Genomic DNA, 27,986 nt, shown 5'->3' on the forward strand with positions numbered 1-27,986 from the left:
GTGAATTTGTATTAAGACTCTTTGGAGGCAAATGCCAGAAATATAGCTCAAACTAGCTTAAACTAATAGAGGAAATTTACTGCCTTTTATAACTGAAGAGTTCAAGCCGTAGCCTTCAGCGAGGACTGGACCCAGGGCTTCAGGTAGCACGAGACTACACTCTCCTTTTGTCGACTGTTTCCAGCGGGCCTCATTTTCAGTCACGCTTTCCTCATGACGTAGCAATGGAAAACTCACACTTCTTTCATAACAGTTGTGGCAAATATGTGGAGACTGACTTTTGTAGGGTCAGATGCCCATCCTTGAACCAGAGTCACAATGACTGATTGTCCAGGCCTTGGTCCATTGCACAAAACCAATAAACTCATTGGCTGAAGCTTCACTGAAACCACAGAGACTAAGCATAGGAGAAGGGTTGTTTCCTAAATAAAATTGAGATAAATTATCAGAAGAAAGAGAATGCATGTAGGGAAGGCAAACATAAAATTTCTCAGGCGTAGTTCTAGAATTACTGACTCCCCTGGTACATGAATTAATCCTGTTCAATGGGACGGTCAAAGCACAAGGAAGCGCTGTGACACATTTTCAATGTTAGGTCACATCTCAAAACCTCCAAAGTTCGTTCTTGTCCACTGCAGTGAATTTTGATCTCACTGTATTTGTGAACTGTGGTATGACTTGTAGTTTGAATCATGTAAATTATCTCTGTGGCCTTCATATCACATATCATTCCTTGTTTCCTGTTTGCCTGTCTTTACTTTTTTTCTACTTAAATTCTAAGCTTCCGGTAAGAAAGTGCTCTTATTTATTTTTGTTCCTAACTTTGGAAATAGTGGGTTTTCATTAGATATTTGATTGGTTGGTTAATTTACATGGAATATGCCTAGAAAAATTATTCCTCCGTTTTTGAAATTGTCTTTTTCATAATAGTTTCTTCTCAGTCGGCTTCCTTGATTTTCCATTCTCTTCCTGTGTTTTTGTGGACTGTCTACCATACAAGTCTAGGACATTAATACTAAGGGACTTGGCAAAGCCTGAGACATTTATTTCTTAACAAAGACTTATAAACTAGCTGGGACAAGAAGTATACACATGTAGCAGATTGAATTTTGGCGGAAACAGACTTTGTAATAGAGATTTGTGAGCAGGCGGTTTATTAGGTAATGTTCTCAGTAACGACCGCTATAAAGGAATGAGGGAAGCAGAACTGGACAGAGGGAAAAGTTGAGCAGTGATGCATTTACAATGAAGGCCTCTACTAATTCCACAAGGATCTCTGAAGCTGGCCCTTCAGAGGTGTCCAGAACTGAGGCAAAGGAGTGGGGACTATCTTGACCAGTTGTTGACGGCAAAGAGAAGGCTAATCTTGGTGAGTTAGCTCCCCTCTTCTGAGGGCAATTTCTTGAGAGGCACTCATTTATGCCTCTTAGAAAGCACCACAACTGGCATCTGGAGAAATGAGTGCCTCAATCCCAAAGGAGGTTCTGTGCCATATACCAGAACACCCACTACAACACATAAGGAGGCAAAACCACTTAGATAAGACTTTGTCTAAGAGCGTCTTAAAGGTTTAAAGATTTGAAGAAAAATAAGCCTATTGTTATAAAGCCAGCTTTTAAACAGAACTAGACAAAACTACTGTAAAACATACCTTGGGTAGAGTCAGTACCTATACTTAATATGGAAATGTATTCGACTTGATGAAAAGTAGTATTTATACCAATAATGATTTTCAGAGTTCAATCAGCTATATAGAGTTAGAGTGGCCTGCTTTTTTTTTTCAGCTAGAATCATTTTTCCTTATTTTTCATTATAAAAAGTTGAGCTTGAAATTTCACACAGACTCTAAGTGAAGAGGCCTATATTGTATTTCTTTTTTGAGTCACAATTTTGTATTAAAACCATCTAGGTTTGAATTTTTGATATACCGCTAAATAGCTTTGTGGAACTGGTTTAAATAAAAGTGCTTGGTAAATGTTATCTATAGTGGAAATTGAAAGAAACCTTAAGTAAACTGGAGCCGGGAAGGCCTGCAGGGGGCGCTCTCAGCCCCATCCCACACCGTCAGTGACACCAGCCGGGAAGAGACGCTTGCAGCTCCGACAGGAAGTGAAACCGCTCTGCTGCTGCTTCCTTTCGGAAGGAAGGTCTCTCCCCGCCTGCAACTGCCCAGCCAACGGGAAGCGCCGAAGCTCAGCCCAAGAGAAGGTGTTGCCACCCTGACCTGCTGCTTTTCCCCAGTGGCCTTTCGTTTGGAACAGCCCCTGCCGACTCGCCCTTTTTCTCTAGAAAAGCAGCTCCCTTTCTTTGTTTTCTGGATTTGCCTCTGGTTTGCCATCGCATGGAAAGCTTGAGTTGCAGTTGTTTTGGCTATTCCTGAATACACTCGTTTTGAGTTTTTTCAGTTAACATATTATTACATTTATTGTTTATTTTTTTAAAGATTTTTCTTTTTTTTAAAGATTGGCACCTGAGCTAACATCTATTGCCAATCTTTGCTTTTTTTTCTTTTCTTTCTCCCTGAAGCCCCGCAGTACATAGTTGTACATTCTAGTTGTAGGCCCTTCTAGTTGTGCTATGTGGGACACCACTGCAACAAGGCCCAGTGAGTGGTGCCATGTCCACGCCCAGGATCTGAATTGGCGAAACCCCCGGCCACGGAAGTAGAGCGTGTGAACTTAACCACTCAGCCACAGGGCCAGCCCCTGTTATTCTTGTCATTATGAAGTGTGTATGGTTGCAGGGGAGAGGTCTGGGAAGGCCTTGAAGGTTTTTGGTTAGCACCAGGGATATAAATCAATATTAAGATAAGGATTAAAACAGATACAGAATGTTTTGGAGGTCGGAGGGACTGGAGACCTGTGGGAGAGAGTTCACCACTTAACCACATGACTGGAGATGTACAGTGAAGAATATGATTCCAAATCGACTCTCCAATTCCTTAACTTCATAATATCTTCCTATATTATTACAGATGGTCCCTGACTTACGATGGTTCCACAACGATTTTTTGACTTTATGATGGTGTCAAAGTGACATGCTTTCAGTAGAAACTGTACTTTGAATTTTGGTCTTTTCCCAGGCTAGTGATACGTGGTACGATACCCTCTTGTGATGCTGGGCAGCAGCATTGAGCCACAGCTCCCAGTCAGCCACGTCATCACAAGGGGAAACAATTTACAATCACAAACACTTACAATCATTCTGTACCAATCCAACCATTCTGTTTCTCACTTTCAGTACATTATTCAGTAAATTACATGAGATATGCAACACTTTATTATAAAATAGACTATGTGTTAGATGATTTTGCCCAACTGTAGGCTAATGTAAGAGTTCTGAGCTTGGTGAAGGTAGGGAGGCTAAGCTGTCATTTTTGGTAGATCAGATGCGTTAAATGCATTTTTGACATATTTTCAACTTATGATAGGTATCGGGAAATAACCCCATCATAAGTTGAGGAAGATATGTATTTCCCTTTATCTTATCTAGTGGTTTTCAAAGTTTAGGATTCATTGGAATCACCTAACCAGGTTGTTAAAACATTTGTTCTTTACTCAGAGGACAAGATTTGGACCTTTGTATTTTTTTTTTTTTTAAATGAACGAGGCATGTGTTTTTTTTTGTTTTTGTTTTTGTTTTTTTTTTAAAGATTTTATTTTTTCCTTTTTCTCTCCGGTACATAGTTGTGTATTCTTCGTTGTGGGTTCCTCTAGCTGTGGCATGTGGGATGCTGCCTCAGCGTGGTCTGATGAGCAGTGCCATGTCCGCGCCCAGGATTCGAACCGACGAAACACTGGGCCGCCTGCAGCGGAGCGCGCGAACTTAACCACTCGGCCACGGGGCCAGCCCCTTGGACCTTTGTATTTTTAATAAACTTGTTAGGTGAACATGACGCTTGCCAAAGTGTGAGAATCATTGATTTACCTTCTCTATTCTTTCTCAGTTTCCTAGAAAAAATCTAATTTTCATTGTTATTGTCCAATTTTTGGATTGCAAATCCATAGCTGAGAGCTGCCTGTGCCATTCATGTCCAATCGACATCATCTGAAGTTTAAACACCCCACTTTTAGTATAGAAGTCTTCTTTCTTACAAAATAGGAAATCAAAGCAGGAATTTTTGTTCTTTCATGTTTCAGATTATATCTGAGAATTCTCACTGGAGAGAAACCTTATGAACATCTAAATGTGAAAAATAATTTAGCCACAATACAAATCTAAATCAACATCAGAAAATTCATGCTGGAATCAAACCTTATGAAGATAATTCCCTCATGTATAGCAGAAACGTTACTCAACAACAGATAACTCACTGTAGAAAATCTCTCTGAATGCAATGAATGTGGAAAGGCTTTTAATTGTCACCTCTTAATAAATATCGGATATTTACACTAGATATAAAGCTTCTAACTATTAGTAATAAGGGAAGATTTTAGTTATTTCTCAAGTTAAATATCAGAGAATTCATACTGAAGAAAGACCCTCTGAATCTCATGAGTGTAATAAAGCCCTCAGACACCATTAAGACTTCATACGCACCAGAGACTTCCAAGCCAAGAGCCAACTTTTACCCAAATTAAACCAAGAGAACAGGTCCCATCCCCAATCTGAAGGGTCTGAAGAACCAGCTATGGGGGTATTACTCTGATCTATAATCAAAAATGGAAAGGATACATAAGCTTCCTCCTGGTGACATATCTATAGGCGCTCAAAAACACACGGCGGGCAGCGCCGGCTGCACCCAAAATCTCTGAACCAAGCACCCCAGGCAGCCACACAGCGCCTTTATAACCGGCAACCTCAAAACTGTCAATCTCCGGAGGCGCGCCGCAGAGCCTTTTGGGAGATGTAGTTCCCGAGCGAGCGGGGCTCTGGGAGATGTAGTTCTGGGCGGACGCTTCCGCGGGGGGACCGCACCAACCTCGGTGCTGCAGGCCTCGGGGTAAGGTTGTGCAGGGCGGGGGCGGGGTGGGGAGGCTGCGCGGCGGGGGCGGCCTTTGTGTCCGGCTGGGTCCTGCGGTGACGGCGGCGCGTGCACGAACCGGCTCTGTAGGCCAGTGCGAGGAAGGCCCCGGAGGACGTCCCGCGGCGCATGCGCCGCTTCCGGTCCAGGTCGGGTGGGGCCGTGGGGGCGGTGCTGGCGAGAGGCTTGTGGGGATGAGGGGCTGCGAGGAAGGGGCCCTGGGGGTGGGGGTGGGGGTGGGGGTGGGGGTGGGGGTCTGGCCGTGGGGTTGCTGCGGTGGAGGGGGCTTGGGGGGGAAGTAGGGGGTTGCGGGGGGAGCCTTGGGGTGGGGTCGTGGGGGCGGGAGGCTGTGGGAAGGAGGGCCTGGGGTGGAGGCAGTGGACGGGCCCGCGGGGGTGGGGGCGCGGGAGGCGGCGTAGAGGAGGGAGAGAGCGAGATCGTTAGGGCAGCGTTTAGGGAAGTGGGGGTCTGTAGGGGTGGGTGTGGGGGGCAGTGAGTGTGGGCGTCAGGAGAGAGATTTGGGGGTCAGGCGGGGGCACCCGTGGTGGGGGAGGATGAGGGGAGTGTGAAGGAAAATGTGGAGCTGATTGATTTGGGGACACTGAGGGTCAAGCTATTGGAGTGTCTGTGAAGATCGATAACTTGGGACTTGGGAGGGGACGAGTGGTGAAGCCAGTGGAGGGAATTAATTGATTGATGGGGCCCTCTGGGGTGAATCGTTGGAAGGGGCTTTGGGGGGAGTCTAGACTTGAGGGGTTGGCAGTTCTGGGGGCCAGGCAGCCGGAATTGGGAGTGAGGGAGCCCCTGAGGCTGCTGTCTGGAGTGACGGGAGAGCGGTGGGGGGAGTGTGCCGTTGGGGGTACAGGTTGAGAGTTGGTAGGAATAATTAGGACTTTGGTGATCAATGATGTGGATGCTTTTGGCTCAGCGATTGAGGCCAGTGAGAAAGAATGAACATTTTGGGGGTGTTTAGAGGCCTCAGAATTGTCGGACTGAGGGTTTTGTTGCCTAGAAGGCCTGTTGGTTGTGATAGCGTTGGATTTCACCTGAGCGCTGTGCTCCTGGGAAGCAGCCTGCTGCAAAGAATCCCCTTCCCGATGTGAGTAGATAAGACTCACGCCTGGACCCTGGCTGGCCTGTGACAAGGGCAGACCCCAACCCTCTGAATTCTCATTGTCTCTTCAGTGATTAGCTGAAATGTTCCTCCCCACTGATCAGTCGGAACAAAATGCTTGTTAAGTAGATTTTGGTCAAGCTTCTCTCCTTCCCCAGTTCCCTGAGGTTTGGTCTACCCACCGCTTGAGTGGCATCAGCCCTTCCTGGGAATGTGCGGGCAGAATGTTCTCCGGTTTACTGTCTGGTCTCCACCTTTTCATGGGCTGCCCCACACCTGGTTCTTCTGACCTTGGTTACCCCCTTCTGTAGAAGAAACAAAAAAACTCTTTGTCTTGCAAAGATGCTTAGCACCTCCTCGGGCCACAGTGTTCTCCCCATTGCAGCACAGGCACACCCTGCAATAATAACCCTTTGGAATAAAATATTTCCTTACTAAGACTGCACTTGTTTTCGGGGTGGGGGGGCGGTTTGCTGAGGAGGATTCACCTTGAACTAACATCTGTTGCCAATCATTCTCTGGTTGTATGTGAGCCACCACGACAGCAAGGCCACTGACAAACGAGTGGTGTAGGTCCACTCCCAGGAGTGGAACCCAGCCGCCGAAGTGGAGTGCACCAAACTTAACCACTAGGGCATCAGGGCTGGCCCTGCATTCGTTTTCTATTTGACAGTCCAATGGTAGCTTTTTCGGTGGAGGGGAATGACTGGGGTGACCATGGCTGGTGAGTGGTTTAGGCCTGTGTTGGGGTTCTTGTAACTGAGGCATCGGGGATTGGGGCACTGTATGTCAGTAACAAGGGGTCAGGATACAAATTGATGGGTGGCCTGTTGGGGGTTGTGAGTAGGTGGACACTGGGGGTAGTAATTGGAGTCATTGGAGGGGTTGAGGGTGTCAGAGTTTGTGCAGAGCTGGAGGCCCTGTGTGGTGGTCAGTGAATGGTGGGTCAGCACTGGGTGGGATGTCATGGAGGTGAATGGTGGGGGGCCCTGTGTGATAAAGGATTGGGGATCCCTTGAGGTTAGTGATGGGGGTTAATTGAGGGGGCTGGTGATGATGGGAGATAGCAAGCCTGAGGGGGCTCTGGGAACAGTGATTAGGGCACCTGTTAAGATGAGTGAATGGGTGCCTGTAGGAGGGAGTGATCAGAGAGGTCTGTGGAAGCCCTTTGGGATTCAGTGTTTGGAGCTTCACACGTTTGGTTTCTAGTCAATGAATAGACGCTGTGGAGATTAACAAATGGGGGTTTGGTGGAACCAGTGATGAGGTTTCTTGGTGTCAGAGTTTAGGAACCCGTGGGAATCAGTGATTAGTGATAATCAATCAAGGGGCCTGTAGGGATGACTGTGGCTCGTGCATGGGACTGAGTGAGGGAGAGCATCGTGTGACCGTAAATAAAGGGTCCTGTGGGTGATCAGGGCAGGACTGTGGAGAGACTTTGGGTTTCGTTGACTCGTGTGCTCCTGTAGATTGGTTTTGTCACTTGGGGGCTGCCTCTTGGAGGCTTTGCTAGAGGAATTATTGGGGATCCACAGCATGTGCGATTGAAGGTCCTGGAGGGATGGCCTGTGAAATCAATAATCAGGGTTCTGGGAAGGTGATAGGCATGTAGGGTAAGTGATAATGGGGTTTGTGGGGCTCGGTGGTTTGTTGTCTGGAGTTTGTGCAGGGCTTGTTGTGTTCAGTGATCTAGGGGCTAGAGACTTCTCAGGTGGTCATTGTGGGTGACTGGGGGCTTTGAGGGTTGGTGCATGGGCTGGGATGGTATATGGATTGGCACAGTGTGGTTTGGTCATTTCAAGGTCCGTGGGGGTTTGTGTGTGCTGAGGCCGTCTTTGGGACCTCTGTTGGTGATTGCGGGACCTATGAGGGTGGTGTTTGCAGGTTTGGGTGGCTGTGAGTGAGTGTTCGTCGTGTGTTAGCTCAGGCAGGACTCTCAAGTAGTGACTTCTGTGACACAGCCACGTTCTTCGGCCACTCTCACCCAGCATGTGCTTTGTTGGTCAGTGATGGCTCCTTGTACTTGAATCTTTCCTTGTTTAGGAGTTCTCAGCAGCCCCATTGGCTGTAAGGTCCTCCGCCTGGCTTGTTGAACCTCATCGCCTGTCTCTCCCTGCACCACCTCCAGCTCCAGCCGGTTGTGGCTGAGGCTCCTTGGCAGGCGTGGTCTTCCTGCAGTTCCACAGCGGGCTCCTTCTCCTCTTCACCTCAGCTAAAAGTCATCTCCAAGAGGGCGCCTCTGGCTGTGCCGAAGGAGCATCTTTCATTCACCCCTTCCTCTGTCACATTTAAAACTTATTCTGAGCGTTCTCACAGTCTGAAGTTATTTTATTTACTTGTTTACCTGTTTGCCATCCTAGAAGGTGTTTCCTGGAGGGCACAGACCCGTGTGCCCAGAACAGGGCCTGTAGTAGTGCTTTCAGCAAATTGCTGCTTTCCGGCCAGTAAATGAGAGTGAGAGTGTGTGTGTGTATGTGTGAACGTCTGTGTGTGTATGTGTGAGTATTTGTGTGTGTATGTATGTGTGTGTTTTGTTTGGGAAAAGTTATGCTCAGAAACTGAAACTCTTTGCCAATAGTTTATCTAACACAGGTTCCCTCTGGGATTTATAATAGTTTCACAAGCCAATAGCATAGAGGATAACGTCTCTCAATAAGCCAATAAAGAAACAACATAGACCAAACCAGCGATAGGTTAGTCACGCTGTTGTTCCAGGCAAGGGGAGATGAAAAATAAAGTCCAAGTGTAGTTCGAGTATGCCTTTTTTTTTTTATACGATTAGGCCCTTGGGAGAGTTGACTTGACCAACGGAGAACTGACATCCAGCTGCCAGCACAAAACGAAAATGAAAAGTCCTTGTTTTTAGGGAACAACAGCGCCAGTGTTGGTGGGCAGGCCAGTCTTCATGGGGACCCTGAGAGGTTTGTCACCACTACCAGCAGGGGGGTCGCCCGCCCCTACCATGGCGGGAGCTAATGCCCCAAGGTCTTCGGAGAGTTGATTTAGGTCAGCAAGGAGAGCCTTGCCCAGACCAAAACTCCTGAATAATCCTAACTCTCAGTATTCATAGTCTAAATGTCCGTTTGTCCTATTGCTTCTCCACATGTTCTTACTCATCACCCCCAGCGGGACCCCTCAGCAACTGGGCTGCTGAGTTCTTATTACAGACAACAGATGAGGTGATGACATCCTGACACAACTTACTTCGTTCTTATATCGAAACAACTTTTTTTTGTCTTTGTCATAAACGAATGGATTAAAACAAATCATAAACGAGTGGATTTGAAATCATATTAAACCAATGCACAGCAGTGTAAGGGCATGGATGTATACGTGCGTCTGTGTGTGAGAGACTTGATGTCAACGTGAGAGCAGAGTGCGGGAGTATGTCAGAATCCTGAAGGTGACTGTTGTGGATGTTAGGACAATCAGCATGTTGCCTTTTCCAGGGGGACAGCTAGAGAAGCTCTGTGCATCAACCCAGAAGGGGTCCAAACTAAATAGAAGCTTCCAGGGCAGGTGGGCCTTGTCTCAGGGACCCCAGGTCTGGAGAGCCATAACCGTGGGCTCTCTTTCACTCAGAGCCCTCTCAGGGCTTCCTGGACTCTGAGACCCCCTTCCATGCCCTGGAGCCTGGAGCAGCTCCCCGGGCATTTCGGAAAGAGGTGCTTTTCCTTTGGATGTTGTTCTCTACTCTCTCAGGACATTTTTTCCTGAGAGATCTGTCCTGAAGCCCTGCACTCCGTAGGGGAACAGAATTTGTCACCCCAAAGTATGTCTCTTTGGCATAAGGATTCTTTTAGCTGGTTATCTTAAGAAACAGCAGACATGGTAGGAGCTCTGAAAACTGAGAAGTTACCCTTTTGTAAGAGATATTTACATTTATAAGGGAAGTCTCCACGTGGAAGGATGTCTCCCTCACTGTACCGGGAAGAGGGGGACAACTCAGTCTCTAGAAACTTGTCAACGGAGAAGGCAGAGACTTAAGTCTGCATTACAACCGTACCGTTGTTTACTGAACACCCTCCCATAACTGACTCCTCCCACCCCCAACATCTTTTGTCTTTAGCTGAAGATGATATTTAAGGTGGTGGTTTGGGCCATTTAGAGGAGTTACTCAGTTTTCTTGGATCTCTCCCATGTATGTGGGAGGTATACATGATATTAAACTTCTGTCAGTTTTTCTCCTGTTATTCTGTCTCATGTCAATTTCCTTCTTAGACCAGTCAGAAGAACCTAGAAGGGTAGAGGAGAAATTTTGCCTCCCCAGGAACTCTTCACATTGGACTAGAAAGTGTCCACTTTCACTCGGGGAATCCGACCTTTTATGTCTGCACCCCTGAGTAGCAGAACCACGTCACTCTTCTCGCTTCCCACTCCTAGGAACCCTTCCTGCCCTGGACGCCCTTGCTCTGCCCTCTACCACTACTTTGGGTCAAAACTCAAAGCCCAGCCTATTTTTCAGACTGACTGTGGTTCTTGACTGCCCCACAAGACCCTCACTTTGGGACTAGTCTCCCCTTGATTCTCTTTTTGACAGAGAGGGAGACGTTTAAGGCCCTCAAGGGGATGATGACAGGAGGTGGTCCATATGGCCAGGTCAACGCTAAGCAGCGTTCAGGTGTTTCCTTCCTGCCTCCTGCTCACCCTCTGCACAATGCGCAGGCTTTGCTGACTATGCAGTGCAGGGCTCCTGAGCGGGTGGCGATCAGAGCAGGCTTGTCTAGTCTGTGTCCAGACTAGACCCAACTCGGGGTGGGTAGTAACTGCCTTGAAGGAGCTGCTATTTTGGCTGCACTCTTGTTAGCTGCCCTGGGGCAAAACCTGGCAGTTGGGTGACACCCTGGCATAACTTTCTCCCCTCATTTGCAGCAGATGAGTGGACACTTCTGTCCATCTTTCTCTGTGTCCATCGACATTGAAGGTGCCTTTCCCGTTGTTTGGTAGAACAGAGCCTCCAAACAGCGCATTCTTGCTCTCAGTCTTCTGCAGGTACCACGTTCTCTCCTTGCTCACTGTTTTCTGGAGCGGTATCCACTGACCTGTCCACCACACTCTGTCTTCCTCGTGGCCTGTCAGTACGTGGAAACTGAGTCGGGAGCACCAGGAGCTTAGGAGGTGCTCAGCAACCGTTCCTGGACCACAGGTGGAGACCACAAGCAATAGACAAATCTCGATTGGTGGGGTTGCTATGAAAGGTGGAATGTGTCCCTCTTGTCCCCAAATTTAATGGCTACTGTGTTTTTTAGACATTTCTTTTCAGGTGCATTCTTATGAAGCAACTAACACCCCTGTGCGACCCTGTGCCCGTGGAGTCCTTGGCTCTGATCTCATATCCGGCTGAATGTAAGTGACCTGATCCATGAGCTGTGAAGAAATTTAAGGTGTATTTGTATCACTTTGCATCAGAACATAGTATTTTTTCTTTTTTATGCTTATCTTAAATCTTGCTCTGTCTCTTCCAATAATTCTGCCTAAGATTGTATCTGCTATACAGTTTGTGATCATTGAAGAAGTTTTTAAAATAGTGGTTGTACTCAGTTATCTGGTTATATGGCCTGTTGGGGAAATAATTAAAACTAAAATCTGCCAACCCAGAAAACCTTTCCACAAAAGTAGAAGAGAAAGAAAAATAGTTTTATTATTTATTAAAAACTAAGCCAGAATGCGATGAGTATCGTAGGCAATCCGCTAAAGAGATTGTAGAGACGGGGAGAAGCCTCACCCTGCTCTACAGCCAGGCAGACACAACCCATTACACACGATCTCAAGACAAATGATCGTGGGTCACACTCAGTTCATGCTGAATTTCCCTGGGGATTGGGGTGGCCATCTGTGGTAGCTAATTGCCTTTATCCAGAGGAAAAATGGACTCCTCCCATCTGTATGATGGAGATAGTTTTACAACTTGAAGCCAGGTGCCAATGTCAGGCTCGTTGGGCTCTGCCCTCCCAGAGGCTGGGAGATGGGAGTGTGTCTTCTGGTGATTTCTGAGAGCTCCCAGGTCCTTAAGAAAGATATTCTTGGGTTGTTAAACTGGACAAGCCTTATTTAGCTTTAGAAAGGATTTATGTACACCTCAACGGGACAAAGAAAGAATTTATAATTACAGGTTTTCTACAGTAAATGCTCTTTGAATAGGGATCAGGGGAGTCGCTCTCCCTTTTCTGCCCGAGGGAGAATTGATGTTTTTCTCGTTTTTAATCTGCATTTGCCTTTCCAGGCCTCTGCGCTCCTACTCCCCCAGAGGTGTTGGCTGCTCTGCACAGCGAATTTGCCTTAGGGAAGGGCTGAGGCGAGGCCTTTGAAGCAAAAGGGAGGGAAGGGGCCCCAGAGCCAACAGTGTGGCCCCTGTAGACTCACTGGGACAGCCCCGTGTCCCACCACCCCTCCCAGGAGCTCCTCAGTCGGGGATCAGAGAGCCTCAGAAAGGAGCAGGCTGAGGAGCAGGTCCCTGGTGCGGAGGGCGTGGGCGATGAGTAGAGCCCGAAGGCAGCCCTTGCCATGTCCGTGATTCCGTAACTCAGCAGGGATTTAGACTTGCCTCGATTTCCCCTTGGGAACCTGTGGCCTGGGCTGTTCCTGCTGATTCTGAGGGAAAGGGAGGCAGTGTTTGTCCCAACCTGAGCTGAGGAGGAAGCACTGTGAGAGTTTCCTCAGGCCTCTCTCCTGCCGGCCGCTCTGCTCACTTTGGTCCTCCTGCAGTAGTCCGCCTCCCGCAGCCTGCGCCCCCGGGGTCTCCTCCCGTCTGTGTGCGTTTCTGTGAGGTCCTCGCATCTGTGCCTGCCTCTTGCTGTGCGGCAGGTTTTGGAGTGGAGAGTCAGCACCCCAGGCTCCTTTACTGTCTTGATCTAAAAGACATTTTCTATTAACCGTCCTGCCTGGAAATGAGTTGCCTTTTGTTATCTAGCACCTGTGCAGGCAATTTCATTTAAGTGACCCCAGGAAATATTACAGGAGGAGTGAGCCAGGACTGTATTTGCAGACTGTGGTGAGGTGTCTGCAGAGCGGTTTGGTGTGCTGATGCTCCCTGGGCGTGTTTGGTTGAACCAGCGAGGCGGTGGCTTCAGTCCAGCATCTACAGATGGGGCCAGTGCTGCAAAGTGCACTGTGTGGAGCAGACCTGGCCCAGATGGTGTCAGGCTCAATGAGACGTGCCAGAAGCTGACATTGTATCCTGTTTTATACCCACCAGCCCTGATTTGAGTCTAGCAAACAACGCGTCTAGTTCCCAGAAGAGAACCAAGATTTAAGTCCCCAAATTAATTATATCATCTAAAATAAAATTCCCACTGCATGTTCAGGCTGTGGCTCTCAGGAACAAGATAACTCACGCCAGATAAGGAAGAAGAGGCTCAGGCCTGGGGGTACATTGTCAGTTTACAGACCTTCGGCCAGAGGCCTTTCTCCGGAGCGTCAGGACACAGCGAAGTCACAGAACAGAGCAGATTTCCCAGGAGCAGCAGAACATGATCGAGTCACAGGTGAGTTACTTGCTTATCCTCCAGCAGTTTTCCTCTGTGCATGTGACGAGGCGTAAGGAGCCTCTACAACCAACAGGAAAGGTCTAAACACATTTACGACATAATCAGAAAATACAAACTTGGGAAAGAAGATGCCAAAAGAAGCACAGAGTGGACTGCAGAATCATGCAAGAGCCTTAAAGTGGAGCCCAGACAGGTAAGGAATGAGGCCCTTCACTACTCGGGTGGAGCTGCAGGCCTCCCCAGCTGTTCCAGAAGCCTTGTCAAAAAGGGAAACAGGAATAGTCACATGGGTCCCTCTGTCAAAAAGCAGACCAGTTACTCAGCCGAAGCAAACATTTCCTAACAGTTGCACATAAAGAAAACATTTTGACAGCTATGTATGTAGATGATATAGTGGGCAAAGTCCTAAATAGCAGCCTTGTAATATGTAAATCCTGCGACAAATGAGCATATTTCCTAGGGCTGTTTCTCACCAAGTTCCTCGGTGTAAGCTCAGGGGGAACTCCGAACACACAGTTAGGGGAGATGGGAACAGTGGGCCTGGACTGATTATTACAAAACCGTCAAATGGCCCCCATAAGCCTCCTCTCAGTTGGAATTTTGGTACATTTTAGGTGGAAATGTATTTGCTTCTGTTGGCAAAAGCGGGACATGAGGGTATCTGCCTTTTGTTCCTATTCCTTCTAGTCCTAAGCTCTGTTTCCTGACTGTCTCAATTCCAGAAACGGACTGCAGTGTCCCTTCACCTTTCAGAGCAATTCTTGTCCACCTAGCTAACCTCCCCTCGCTCTTCTCTCCCTCCGTCCTTTCCTTTCTTTTAAAAATTCTATTGTTTGAACTGACATATGGCAACACTGACTTCCCCTTTTCTGACGTCCAATTCTCTGGCAGCTCAGCTGAGCTGAGAGCGAGCTGAGTGGCCAGGTGTCAGAGCAGCTGATTAAAGCAACAGCCAGAATGAAAGTCACAGTGGAGCCTGAATCACTTACTGCGATGGTGCCTTCAAGAGCACAACCATGTTCCAGTTCCCCAGGGAGCAGTGCACTGGTCCAGGGTCAGGTGGATCAGCACAGATGTGGGGGTCGTTCACTGCCCAGGGAGCAAGAGGAACAGGAGGCTCTGGCATTTCTTTGGTCCCTGGGGTCAGGAGTGGGGGAAGGGCCAGGAGTGGAAGAGTAGTGGGTTCTGAGTCGGAGTGGGGGAAGTGTCTTCAGGGTTCTCCTCTGCCCGCCATTAGGAGGTCTTGGCAGAGGCACCTGAGAAAGCCCTCTGCCGAAGGCCTCGGATAAAGAGACGTGTGGTGCATAAGATCATGACCGGCCAGGGGACCTGAGTCCTCAACTGCAGCTCCTTCAGAGCCTGTGGGCAAGGTGTGCAGGTCTGGTGTGGGGAGAGCAGCTTCCCCATGAGGCCTGCCAGGTGGTCGCACCTGAAGATTCACACAGAGGTTTTTAACCAAGAGCCAGACTCCTCAACTCCACCACTGGATCTTTCCAGACCTGCACGGGAAGCAGGCTACCCCGTCATGGACTCGAACAGGTCAGACTTGAGGAGCTATGACAGGAACCAGCTGGTTAACCTGAGGCAGCAAGGGCCAGTGCCACAAAGAGGCCACTCGAGGCAGGGTGGTCAGGCCTGCCTCAGGACTGAATGTGGTTGTGACAGTTTCCAAGTCAGGAGAAGGGCCCTCAGCCCCTTAGGAGGCTTCTCAGGTTTCTCTATGAATCTTTTTGGCCTGGCACAAGGCATCAATTAGGCACAGCACGCCTCTGGCCAGTAAGTGGAAGCTGGCCTCCAGGCCTTCCAGGGTGAGACAGTGTCACGATGGTTGGGGTACACACCTCAGAAGTGCAGTCCCAGAAGGCACATGCGGTCCTCCTGGAAACAAAGAGTTTACAGAGTAAGGGCACCCAAGCAGACTTTAATCAGAAGGGTTAACAGGGCTGCAGTGTGGCTTTCCATTGTGGCCCTCCTGCCCCGGGGGTTTTAGTCTAGTCTGAGTAATATAGTTTGTTCCTTGGTTTTAGAGGGGCTGCCTGGGCAGTTCCAAACCATTTTGTTTGTCCATGACCTCAGCTTATTAGTTCATACTTTATTAGATGTGGACCACATCTGAAATGTTCCTCCTGGAAAGTTCAGGAGCTGAGGCCATCCTCTGCCGTCCCAGAGTTGGCCCGTCGGGAAGCTGCATTGTCGGCTCAGCAGTCAGTCTAAATCCAGAGCATCCACAGGAGCCTGGAAAGGCAGCAGGGGAGCTGTGTCTTCTGTTTTTTGTTTTTCTCCAGGGGGAGGGGAAAGCTTTCAGGAGCAGGTCTGAAGAACAGAGATCATTAATGTCTCCCTCTCCCCCGTCCTCCTAGGGTGCTGGGTTTTGTTTTTTCTGTTATTATCAGTGTGTCCCATTTGGTAATCAAAACTTTTTTTAAAAAATTACCTGTTTCCATTCATACCTTTTGTCTGGAAAGACTATGCAGGAGGAACAGATATTTTTATGTAACTGAACCAGAAAAGTACATCACGTTTAAGAACTGGTTAGCCAAAACTCCTGAATTTTCAAAAGATTTTAAAATGGTTTCATATGACCTGCCGTTCACTGAGGCTTCAGGAAGATGCTGGGAGATGGAAGGTGTTCACAGTGTCCCCGGGGAGCTGAGCTCAGTGACTGTAAAAGGAGGGCAGGTAATTGAAGACCGGATGTCTTCTCCCTCGGGCCCCAGTGAGAAGGGCCCTTTTGGGTAACTGCTGCCTGGGGCTCCAGGCTGCTCTTCCGAGCTGTGTGATCCAGGCTGGGTTATCTTGACCCCTCCCGTCAGCCGCTGAAGTCTGGCCTTCACTGCCCATTAAAACACTTGCTCAGCTGTGTGGGAAATCTGGGCTTATTCTAGCTGCAGTGAATTCAGGAAAGCTGGACAGGAAACAGGGGTGGTCTTGGAGGGCCTAGACCATGTGGCCCATGCGGGTGGAACCCTAGGGATGGCTATCCCAATCCCAGGAAAGTGTCAGCTGCAGTCAGGGTCCAGCAAAACCCTCGGGACAGGACCGGAGGCCCAGGGAAATCCACCTGTCAAGAACATCCTGGCCTGCTGGCAGGGGAACCTGTCCCTGGCAGTGATTTTAGCCTTGGCCAGTGTCTGGAAGGCCAGACAGCTCTCTGGTGCTGGTTCAGCATCTTCTGATGACAGTGGCAGCACACACGCATAGGCCCAGTCCAGGACAGTGTCTGATCTCCACAGGCCCTCCTCTCAGGGACCCAAGAGGCGACCAGTCTCGTCACTGCCTGCTCCGGGGTGGAGGCGGTTTTAGTCCCCGTGCGTAGCTGACAGGTGCGGTCGGTTATGTTTCCTAGGGGCCTTTGTGGTGAGCATCCACCTGGGTAACAACAAGCTTATTAGGAGCAGAACTTATTTTTATCCAAATGTCTCATCCCCACAGAAGGGCTCGTCTTGTGTGCTGGTCTGAGGCTCGTCCGTGGTGTTAGTTATGGCCCGTGAGGCACAGGTTCACAGTCTCCCACGTGCCCCTCTGTAACGGCCCTGACTATGGCAGTTCCCGTCAGGGCTAGGGGCAAAGGCTCACCCGGGTGTACATAAACCACAGCACGTTCAGTAACGGGGACCAGAATAACAGTCCTGGGGAGCCCCTAGTGCACTGGCTGTGATCCGGGGTGTGGGGAGGGCAGCTTCCCCTGTGAGGCCTCCCGGCACAGCCTTTGTAATTGCCTGTGGTTCGGTCTGAAAATCCTTGTTTTGAGCCAGGAGCTGGACACCTCCTATGAGTTTTAAAATGTGTGCAGATTCACGTAATCAACATCACAGCCAGGACTCGGAACAGTTCCCTCTGCAAACAAGCTCCCTGAGTCTCGCCTTCCCACATCCCTAACCCTGACAGCAGCTGGCATGTTCTCTGTCACTGCAGCTGCCCTCTCCAGAATGTCATATAAAGGAATTATAAGTGTCTATCCTTTCAATGCTGGCTCCTCTCACTCATCCTCGAGGCCGTCCATGTTGTCTGTATCAGTTTGTTGTTTTGTTGCTGAGTGGTTAGCGCAGGGTGGTGTCCCGTGTGGACACCCGTGTCCTTACACATTCACTCTCGAAGGACACCTTGGTTGCTTCCAGTGTTCAGCAGTTGTGTTCCTCTGCGTACAGATTGGAGCACAGCTTCTCAGGTGAGCGTAAGTTTTCCGTACACTTGGATGAATCCCAGGAGTGGGACTGCTGGGTCATCTGGTAGGTCTGTGTTCCACTTTATGAGAAGCTGCCAAATTGGTCCTCCAGAGTCGTGGACCATTTTGCATTCCCACCATCAGTGAATGAGAGTTGCTGTTGCTCTGCATCCTCATTTGTCAGGGTTTTTTAAAATTTTAGCCATTCTTATAGTATGTAATGGTATCTTATTATAGTTTTTAATTTGCGTTTCCCTGATGACAAATGCTGCTGAACATCTTTTCATACGTTCATTTTCCATCTGTACATCTTCTTTAGTGAAATAGGTATTAAGGTCTTTTGCCCGTTTTTTTAATGGTGGTGTTTGTTTTCTTATTATTGAGTTTTAAAAGTTCTTTATTCTGGATGCAAGTGTTTTCTCAGATAAGTCATGTGCAAATATTTTCTTATAGTCTGTGCCTTGTCTTTTCTTTCTCTCAATGTCTTTCACAAAGAAAAAATTTTAATTTTGAAAAAGTCCAATTTATTAATTTTTTTCTTAAATTCACCATGTGTTTGGTTTTATCTGAAAACTCATTGCCAAACCCAAGGTCATCCATATTTTCTGCTAGAAGCCTTATAGTTTTATATTTTACATTTAGGTCTGTGATCCATTTCAAGTTAATTTTTTTTTTAGATTTTATTTTTTTTTCCTTTTTCTCCCCAAAACCCCCCTGGTACATAGTTGTATATTCTTCGTTGTGAGTCCTTCTAGTTGTGGCATGTGGGACGCTGCCTCAGCGTGGTTTGATGAGCAGTGCCATGTCCGTGCCCAGGATTCGAACCAACGAAACACTGGGCCACCTGCAGCGGAGCGCGCGAACTTAACCACTCGGCCACAGGGCCAGCCCCTCAAGTTAATTTTTTTTAAAAAAGATTTTATTTTTCCTTTTTCTCCCCAAAACCCCCCAGTACATAGTTGTATATTTTTAGTTGTGGGTCCTTCATGTTGTGGCATGTGGGACACCGCCTCAGCATAGCTTGATGAGTGGTGCCATGTCCTTGCCCAGGATCCGAACCAGCAAAGCCCTGGGCCGCCGAAGTGGAGCACGCGAACTTAACCACTCGGCCATGGGGCCAGCCCCTCAAGTTAATTTTTGTGTGAGGCATGTGTTGAGGTTTATCTTTTGCTTATGGGTATACAGTCGTTCCAGCGCCATTTGTTGAAAAGACGTCTTTCTCCATGGAATTGCTTTTGTACCTTTGTCAAAATCAACTGAGCGTGTTTGTAGGAGTCTGTTTCTAGGCTCTCTGTTCTGTTCCGTTCACCTGTGCATCTGTCCTTTCACTAATACCACCTTGTCGTACCTGAAATCAGGTGACGTGCATCCTGCAACATGTCGTCTTTCTCCAAGTCATTTTTGCTGTTCCGCCTCCTTGGCCTTTGGCCCCCATACCCTGTATACACTGGTTTCGTGGTCCCTGTAACACCTTCTTGCCACTGGCCTGAGGAGACTGAAAAATATTTAAGAACATGATTTTTCTACTCATCTTTGTATTTCTAGGACCTGTTACAGTGCTGAGAACCTTAATTGCTCAGTGTCGGTGTTCTAGAAGACGTCTACAGGAGCTAGCTATTGTTCCAACCTGGGAGCAAAACCACCCCCGAGGGAGGAGAGTTTTAGATATGTGGATGTGGTTTTGGTTTGACAGTGACTGAGAAGTTACTGTCATTTGGCTGGTGGGGGCCAGGCAGGCTGAGGTCTCACCCTGCTTGGGGAGATCTTGCTCAGCTAAAATTGTTCCCAATACCAGTGGCACTTCCTTTGAGGAACACTGTGCTTGTTTAGAAAAAAACCTATTCCAATTTCTTATTCAGCAGATAGATGGGTGGATAGATGAATGAATTCATAATGGTAAATATTTTAATAACATTTTTGTTTCTCTCTCAAAGTGTAATGCAAGATTAGGATATGATATTAGTTATCCATTGCTGTGTAACAAATTACCCCAAATGTCGGTGGCTGAAAACACAGACATTTATCTCATAGTTTCTGTGGGTTAGGAATCTGCCAACTGCTTACCATGTGGGTCTGGTTCAGGGTCTTTCACGACCCCGTAATGGAGAAGTTGAGAAGGCTGTGGCCACCTCCAGTGCAACAGGGAGATGGTCCCCTTCCACGTTCACTCATGTGGGTGTTGGCAGGCGTCAGTGCCTTGCCACATGGGTTTCTCCCCAGGGCTGCCTCCCAGCACAGCAGCCGGGTTCCCCCAGAGAGAGCGAGAGAGCGTTCCCAAGAGGGAAGTCGCAGTCTTTTTAACCTGCTCTTGTGTGTGACACCCCTCACTTCTGCCCTCTTCTGTTCAGGGGAAGTGAGTCAGTAAGTCCACCCCAATTCAAGAGGGGAGGACTACACAAAAGCCTGAATACCAGGAGTTAGAGATCAGCGGGCCAACTCGGAGGCTGCCCACCACTACAGAGAAGAAAGTCTGTATTCCACAGTGAGAACCACCTCAAATTTACCAGAGATTGTGTTTTTCTAGATATCGTTTGAGGACGTGGCTGTGGACTTCACCTTGGAGGAGTGGCAGCTACTAAACCCTACTCAGAAGAACTTGTACAGAGACGTGATGTTGGAGAACTATAGCAATCTAGCTTTCTTGGGTAAGCATATTCTTTTTTGCTTTTTTGAGGAAGATTAGCCCTGAACTAACATCTGCTGCCAATCCTCCTCTTTTTTGCTGAGGAAGACTGGCCCTGAGCTAACATCTGTGCCCATCTTCCTCTACTTTATATATGAGACGCCTGCCACAGCATGGCTTGCCAAGCAGTGCCATGTCTGCACCCAGGATCCGAACTGGCAAACCCCAGGCCACTGAAGCAAAATGTGTGCACTTAACCGCTGCACCACCGGGCTGGCCCCTCACTTGCTTTATTTTATAGCCCTTGTAGTAAAATAGGCTTCATGTTTAACAGTCCCTTAGCTCAAGCAACTGGGTCCACGTCCTCTGTGTTTTCAATTAACAGGTTATCAAATTATCAAACCTGATGCCGTTTTCCAGCTGGAGCAAGAAGAGCCGTGGATAACAGATGAAGAGATCCTAAACCAGAGCTGTCCAGGTGAGCAACAGTCAGGTGTATGGCCCACAGGGGAAGTTGAACCTCAGGTTTCTAATGATAGGCTGGCACTTTTGAAATGTTATTTATAAAACTGTGTTTATAGTTCCTAAATCGTCAGAGTTGACTCAAGATTGGTGACATGAGCTCTCCATGAATTTTGCTGTACTCTGTATCCTGGTCCCCACGTCAGGGTGAGTCCCCTGTGTGTGGAGTTGATGATGAAATAGACCCCCTCTCACCTCCACGGTGGCACAGGTTGATGGCAGTCCTTTAGGACCTTGCTTTCTTGGATCAGGGGGTTCTTAGCTTCCTCAATCTCTGTTTCCTTGTCTCCCGCCCCCGTCCAACCCACAGAGGCAGGCTTCTTTCCTCCTCTTTAAGAATTCATAAAGTGTTCTTGTTTTGGGTACCACTGATTACTTTTGAGTTTCCTTTAATTTATTTTTTTCCTCCCTCTAATTTGTCAGATTTCTGTTTTAAACCTGTAGAGAGTGGAAGGTGAATCCATGGATAGAGAATAAAAATCGAATACCTTGCAAGTGTGGAGTTCTGCCTCTTCCCTGCCTCTGTGCAGACCAAGGACTTGCATTCAGCTTCCAGTGCATCCTTGTGGTGCATCTGGTGTTCAGCTTCTCTCAGGCTTCTCATGCATCCCCTCAGGTAGTCTGCTGGGTGTACGACTCCCACCACCTGCTGTGTGATATTTTAACTCCATTTATGTTGAAGAACCTCATGGTATGGCAATATCTTATCTACCCAGTTTTATATCATTTAATATATTAATTTGGATATATATCTTAATCTTAATTCTTGATTTGATTTTAATTTAAAATATTTATTTTATTTACTTTTACATTTCAGGAAACAATTTTTTTTACTCTTCATGTGGGTCTGACACGTTTTATGTCTACATACGACTGTGGCATTTAATCTCCAAACTTCTTCCCACAGTCTTTTTCATCTCAGTGGCTAGTATGATCCTCTCCACTCCTGTAGCTCAACACATTAATCCTTTCATTTTCCTCCATATCACCAGCTCCAGTTGGTTCTTCCTCTGAAATTCTGATATATCTGAGAATTAGATGAGGCTTTTTTATCCCCCCAAAAAAATATTATCCTGCAGAAAAAGAATAGGTCCCTTAAATTTGAGATCTTGCCAAATCTTTCATCTTGCAGAGTACTTCCTGGGAATATTGCCCCATAAGAGCTAGTAAAGAGTATCATCATAAAGTGAACAACCTCTAAAAGGTCAGTGTAAAATATCCATAAATGGTCGTATTGTGGAAATCACAGACAAATATACGTATGGGTTAAAAAAAAATCCTAATGTTATGCAAAGAATTCTTGTAGTTTGGAATAATTTCCACTGATAGCATCATATATAGATTGTGAATTCAGTTAAAAGGTCAAAAAATCTGATTAAAAAGTTGGTGCTGAGATCTGGAGAACTTTCCCAAAAGTAGCTCTAATGATGGGGAAGCTACTGATTTCAGTGATTCAGGCAATGATCTTGAATGAGAATGTTTTTTAAATGTAATGATAGTACTGAAAACTAACGTTGCTCATCTTTCAGAGGGCAGGTTGATATCCCACGTTGACCTGCATCCTAGTCAATGCTTCTTCCCTTATAGTGCTCAACAGTGTGTGCTCATCTTTTCCTTTCGTGTATCACTGGTCTCTGTCTTCCTGTGTTGTAAGCCCTCTGATGGGGGCACCTCCCTGTCTTCTCTGACCTTCTGCTAGATCAAGTTCTGGACACATAGTAGATAATCAGTAGATCGTTTTGAATAAGTAAATTGAGCTCTCCAGTATTTGATTGAAAATTGCTCCAGTCTCTTTTGGTTGTGATCACTCTTCCTTGGGTATATTTCATATTTCCATATTTAAAAGTTCATGTTTTTATAAATTTGTAAATTTAAATTCTGTTTTCTGTTAAAATTTTCAATGCCCAATAAGTAGACATTGTATTTGAGAGATTTGTGTGTGTGTGTGTGACTAGGATCCTAGGCTCCATTTCAGAAGTTTTCTTCAATAAGCATAATCATTGAGGGATTCACACAGTATGGGTTCATTTTTTTCCTTTTTAGAAGAAGTCTGGCTAGATGATAATCTCAAAATGTGGCACCAGGATAATCAAGACAAAGGTATGGAGAGAGGCCATGAATATGATGTTTTTGGGAAAATATTTCATTCCAGCATTAACTTTGTTCATTTAGGAATGAGGCCTCATAAATGTGACACAGGTGAAAAAAGTTTGAAACGTCCTTTTGATTTTCTTATTCCAAAAAATAACTGTGGAAGAAAGAAACTTGATGAGCTCAATAAGAAATCGTTAGTCTATATCAAACCTGATAGACCCCACAGTGGAATAAAATACCGTGGTTACAGTAAATGTAGAAAAGCCAGCAGGAAGGAGTCGTGGCTCATTACAAGCCAGATAACGCAGTCAGGAGTCTGTCTATGCATGGAATGTGGCAAAACTTTTAGCAAGAAGTCACAGCTCATTGTGCATCAGAGAACTCACACGGGGGAGAAGCCCTACGGCTGCGGCCAGTGTGGGAAGGCCTTCTCCCAGAAGTCATTGCTCACTATTCACCAAAGGACTCATTCAGGAGAAAAACCGTATGGGTGTGGTGAGTGTCAAAAAGCTTTCAGTAGGAAGTCACTGCTCGTTTTACATCAGAGGACTCACACGGGAGAGAAGCCCTACAGCTGCCGCGAATGTGGGAAGGCCTTCAGCAGGAAGTCCCAGCTTAAAAGACATCAGAGAACTCACACAGTAGAGAAGCCCTACGGCTGCAGTGACTGTGGGAAAGCCTTCTCTCAGAAGCTAAAGCTCATCTCCCATCAGAGAATGCACACGGGAGAGAAACCCTATAAGTGTGGTGATTGTGGGAAAGCCTTCTTTTGGAAGTCGCAGCTTATTACTCATCAGAGGACTCACACGGGGAAGAAACCCTATGCATGTAGTGAGTGTGAAAAAGCCTTCAGCAGGAACTCGCTCCTCATTAGGCATCAGAGGATCCACACAGGAGAGAAGCCCTATGAGTGCAGGGAGTGTGGAGAAGCCTTCATCAGAAAACCACAGCTCATTAAACACCAAATAACTCACACAGGAGAGAGGAACCATCACTGCGGCGATTGCGACGAGGCCTTCTTCAAGAAGTCGGAGCTGATCAGACATCAGAAAACCCATCTGGGAGAGAAACCCTATGGATGTGTTGAGTGTGGGAAAACTTTCTTTGGGAAGTCACAGCTCCTAACACATCAAAGAACTCACACTGGAGAGAAGCCTTATGAATGCAGTGAGTGTGGGAAGGCCTTCACGCAGCGGTCAAGCCTGATGTCCCATCAGAGGACACACACAGGGGAGAAGCCCTATGAGTGCAGTGAGTGTGGGAAAGCCTTCAGCGAGAAGTCAAGCCTCATCCACCATCAGAGAACCCACACTGGAGAAAAACCCTTTGAGTGTGGTGAATGTAGGAAAGCTTTTGCCTGGAAGCCACAACTTCTGAGGCATCAGAGAATTCATACAGGGGAGAAGCCCTATGAATGCAGTGAATGCGGGAAAGCATTTGTTCAGAAAGTGCAGCTCATTAAGCATCAGAGAAATCATACAGGAGAGAAAACCTATGGATGCAGTGATTGTGCCAAAGCTTTCTTTGAGAAGGCACAGCTCATTATACATCAGAGGATTCATACAGGAGAGAGACCCTATGAATGTGGTGAGTGTGGGAAGTCTTTCACTAGGAAGTCCCACCTCATGCGGCATCAGAGAATTCACACAGGAGATAAATACTATGGGTGCACTGAATGTGGGACTACCTTCAGCAGGAAGTCACAGCTCATGACACATCAGAGGACTCATGTCCTGGAGAAGCCACGTGAGTCCAGCGAGCATGGGAAGCCTACTGGCAGCTGTCGCGCCTCCCGGCCCTTCTGAGGACACATGCAGGAGAGAAACCCTGTCACTGCGCTGACTGTTGACAAAACTGTCATTGCAAAGGTAAGTCTCACTAAACAGAATTCAGGAAGGAAAGAGCTTTTAGAACAGTAGACCGTATAGGAAAGCCTTCTCCCAGAAGACGCCATTTATTACACACAGATGGCCCCACACTGTGGAAGTCTTATCAATATTGTGATAGCACAGAACCTTTTAGTCAGAAGTGACAGCTCATTAAACATTTAGAAGACCTAAACAGGAGGAAAACTCTGTTGTTATAAAAAGTGAGTGAAAGATTTCATAGAGGAAGGATGACGACAGTGCACTCAAGAGCACGTGTGCGGAGAAAACACTAAATGCTGTATATTGGAGATTTCACACTGAGGAGTAGGCCCAGTAACTTCAAGAATTTCATAAGCATGATCCTATTGAAATAAGTCTATAAAGAAGTTGTGTTTACTGTATATAAATTATTGTAAAGGTTTTTAAATGGTAGATGTGTTTGAAGTGTGAAGACTTCTGCTTTCTGCTGTGGTGGGTAACTCTCCTACCTTAATCGACTAGAAACTGTACAATTTATGAAATAATGGTTTTTAGACAGATAACAAGCACAGGTTTTACTCCCTGGCAGAAGGTGGACAGGTTGAGGCGGGACCTACGATTGCCCACCTGCTGCCTGGAGCCGTTCCCAGGCTGCACTGCAGGGAAGAGAACAACCGTGATCTGCTGCATTGAATAGACTTGCTGCATTGGCATTTGGGGAGGCCACAGTAGCTAGAATCTGCAGGGAAGTACTGGAGAGGAGGGAGTTTCCAAGAGAGAGGGCTGCAGAAATCTGCAAGGAGTCCTCTTGAGTCTCTCAGCTTAGTACTGATTTGGATGTGTGTGAAGGAAACTTCCTGAGACCAGGAGAAGTAGTGCTGGGGAGCAGCAGGCCCAAAGTTCCTGGAACTCGGAGCAGGCTGGGGACAGTTCATGTTCCCACCAGCCAGAGTGGAAACAGCTTAGCACGTGGGGCATCAGGTAGAATTCCCGGAAGAGTATATTGCCAGTGAGGGTAATTAACTCTGGATTAAAAGCTACTTTGGACCCACTGTGTCTGACATCCAAAAACTTACCTGGCATGCAAAGAAGCAGGAAAATATGACTTGTAACCAGGAGAAAAATCCATCAATAGAAAGAGGCCTAGATGAGATTGAAATGGTTGGAATTAGTGGACAAGGATGTTCACATAGCTATTATAAATAGAAAGTAGAGGAAAACATGAATTTGATGAAACCTGACTGGAAGGTATATTTTAAAAAGCCCGAATGGAACTTCACACAATGAAAAACACAATCTCCGAAAATTAGGAAAAAAAACCCTGCTAGATAGAATTAACAGGTTAGACATAGAAGAAGAAAAAATGTCATTGAACTTGAAGAGTAGGAATAAAAACTACACAAGTGATGTACACAGAGAAAAAAAGACTGGGGAAAAAAAGAGCCAGGAGAATACAGTGGTGTCATCCACGTATAACTGGAGTTCCAGAAGGAGAGGAGAGAGACAAAGGGCAGAAGAAAGAATTTGAATAAATAATGGCTGAAAATTTTCCACATATGCTGAAAAGTATAACTCTACATATTCAAGAAGCTCAGAACCCAAAACAGAAAAAATATAAAGAAAATCATGCCGGTGGACATCATAGTCAAATCGATGAAAACCACGAATAAAGCACCTAGAGAAGAGAACAGACTCAGCACAAGGATGGCGGGAGGCCTCTGGCCGGGACCGTGCAGCCTGGAAGCCAGCCAAGCCACGCCTCTAAATTCCTGAAAGAAAAACAGGACCCCTGCAACCCAGAGTTCCATTACTCATCAAAAACACCTTTCAAAAATGAAAGCCAAAAAGACTTTCTCAGAAAAATAAAATCAAGGATAATTTATCACCTGTAGACCTCCCTTCAGGAAACATTAAAGGAAGTTTTTGGGCAGCAGGAAAATAATACTAAGTGGAATTTGGATCTAAATGAGGAAATGAGGAGTTCTGAAAATGGCGAGTACGTGGGTAAATAGAAAAGGTTTTTTCCTCATTTTAGAATCTTTCAAAAAAGCGATTGACTCCTTCAAGCCTAGGGATGAGAATGTATTTTGGTTATGATCTGTTTAGAAGTAGGGCGTTTGCCATCAGTAGCACTTAAGCATTAATCTTGAAAAAGAGCTGGCTAGACTGCATCATCTGAGTCAGAACCTGTGTCCTCGGGGCTCCGGATGACTTGTCCTCGTAGCAGCTGCACAATTGGATTGTACGTATCGTGGATCTGTGTATGTGCTGACCGTCCTCTGCTTCTCCAGGCCCAATTCCCCCCGTCTCTGCTCCTCGAGGCTGTCCTCCGGGACAGCGTCTTGAGGGTCCTGCGTGGGCTTGAATGTGGGGGGGCTGGGACGAGAGGTGTGTGGCCGGTGGAGAGGTTAGCATGTTGATCACCTCTCCCTTCCTCCTCCGGGCCATGGTGTTGGCAACATCTTGCTCTTGTGTGACTGCAGCTTCCACTGGGCCGCCCTCTTCCATGGCCCTCAATCCCTCGGCTTTCAGTAACGAAATTCTGTCTCCCTGCTCTTCATAGTTAAGAGCGGTAACTGCTTTGGGTGCCTCACCATCCCTGGTTGGTTTCCTTAATTCTGAACACATGTCTTTAAATAGTCCCTTTATTAAATGTTCTTGAGTTAATATTTTGAGTTTACCATTTGTCTTCTGTGCCATGTATTTAAATGATGAGCGTTTAACAAAATTTTGAGCATCAGTTACTGGTATGTGTGCCTCATAGGGCATAGATTGACATCTGTCAAGATTTCCCACAGTATATTAATATTTTCTCTTTGTATTTTAACAATTCAGTAGAAAGTATAACAAAGTTCTTTGTGTTTTTTGTTTCGTTTTGCTGCATGTGTACATGGCTCTGGAGATTGTTACCATCTGCTCCATATGCAGGTGGTCTTGTGGTTATTACTAAACCCGTCTTCAGTAATAGAAACTGAAATATTGATGGAGTCTTATGCTACCTCTGGGTTAGCCAAACAACTGACAAGAAAGCATTGTTATTTATGTTAAATATGTACAGACAAGAAAAAAGATAACCAGTTACTGAGTGAAGAAAAGAATAATGTATCATATCTTCCAGTACTCTCATTTTAAAAATTGTGCTGTGCAATTAAAATATCCTCATTCCATATT

At 46.7% G+C, this 27,986-nt stretch overlaps 1 protein-coding gene across 6 annotated transcripts in view; it reads left to right on the forward strand.

The window, feature by feature from the left end:
- Positions 1-4,864: 4,864 nt before the first annotated feature.
- ZNF605 (zinc finger protein 605) overlaps positions 4,865-27,986 on the forward strand; it is a 49,825-nt gene continuing 26,703 nt past the window's right edge. The window contains exons 1-7 of one of the 6 annotated variants that reach the window (XM_070515775.1): positions 4,881-4,942; positions 11,060-11,223; positions 11,327-11,423; positions 13,457-13,561; positions 20,254-20,374; positions 20,738-20,830; positions 22,918-27,982. In XM_070515775.1, coding sequence (XP_070371876.1) covers positions 13,547-13,561; positions 20,254-20,374; positions 20,738-20,830; positions 22,918-24,773 — 2,085 coding nt within the window. In that variant the 5' untranslated portion in view covers positions 4,881-4,942; positions 11,060-11,223; positions 11,327-11,423; positions 13,457-13,546 and the 3' untranslated portion in view covers positions 24,774-27,982. Of the gene's footprint in view, positions 5,113-11,059; positions 11,224-11,326; positions 11,424-13,381; positions 13,562-20,253; positions 20,375-20,737; positions 20,831-22,917; positions 27,983-27,986 lie in introns of those variants that run through there. The other 5 variants (XM_044776149.2, XM_044776148.2, XM_070515777.1 and 2 more) reach the window with 5 other exon arrangements.

The sequence above is a fragment of the Equus asinus genome, chromosome 8 (genome assembly GCF_041296235.1).
Source record: "Equus asinus isolate D_3611 breed Donkey chromosome 8, EquAss-T2T_v2, whole genome shotgun sequence".
NCBI classification, from domain to species: domain Eukaryota; kingdom Metazoa; phylum Chordata; class Mammalia; order Perissodactyla; family Equidae; genus Equus; species Equus asinus.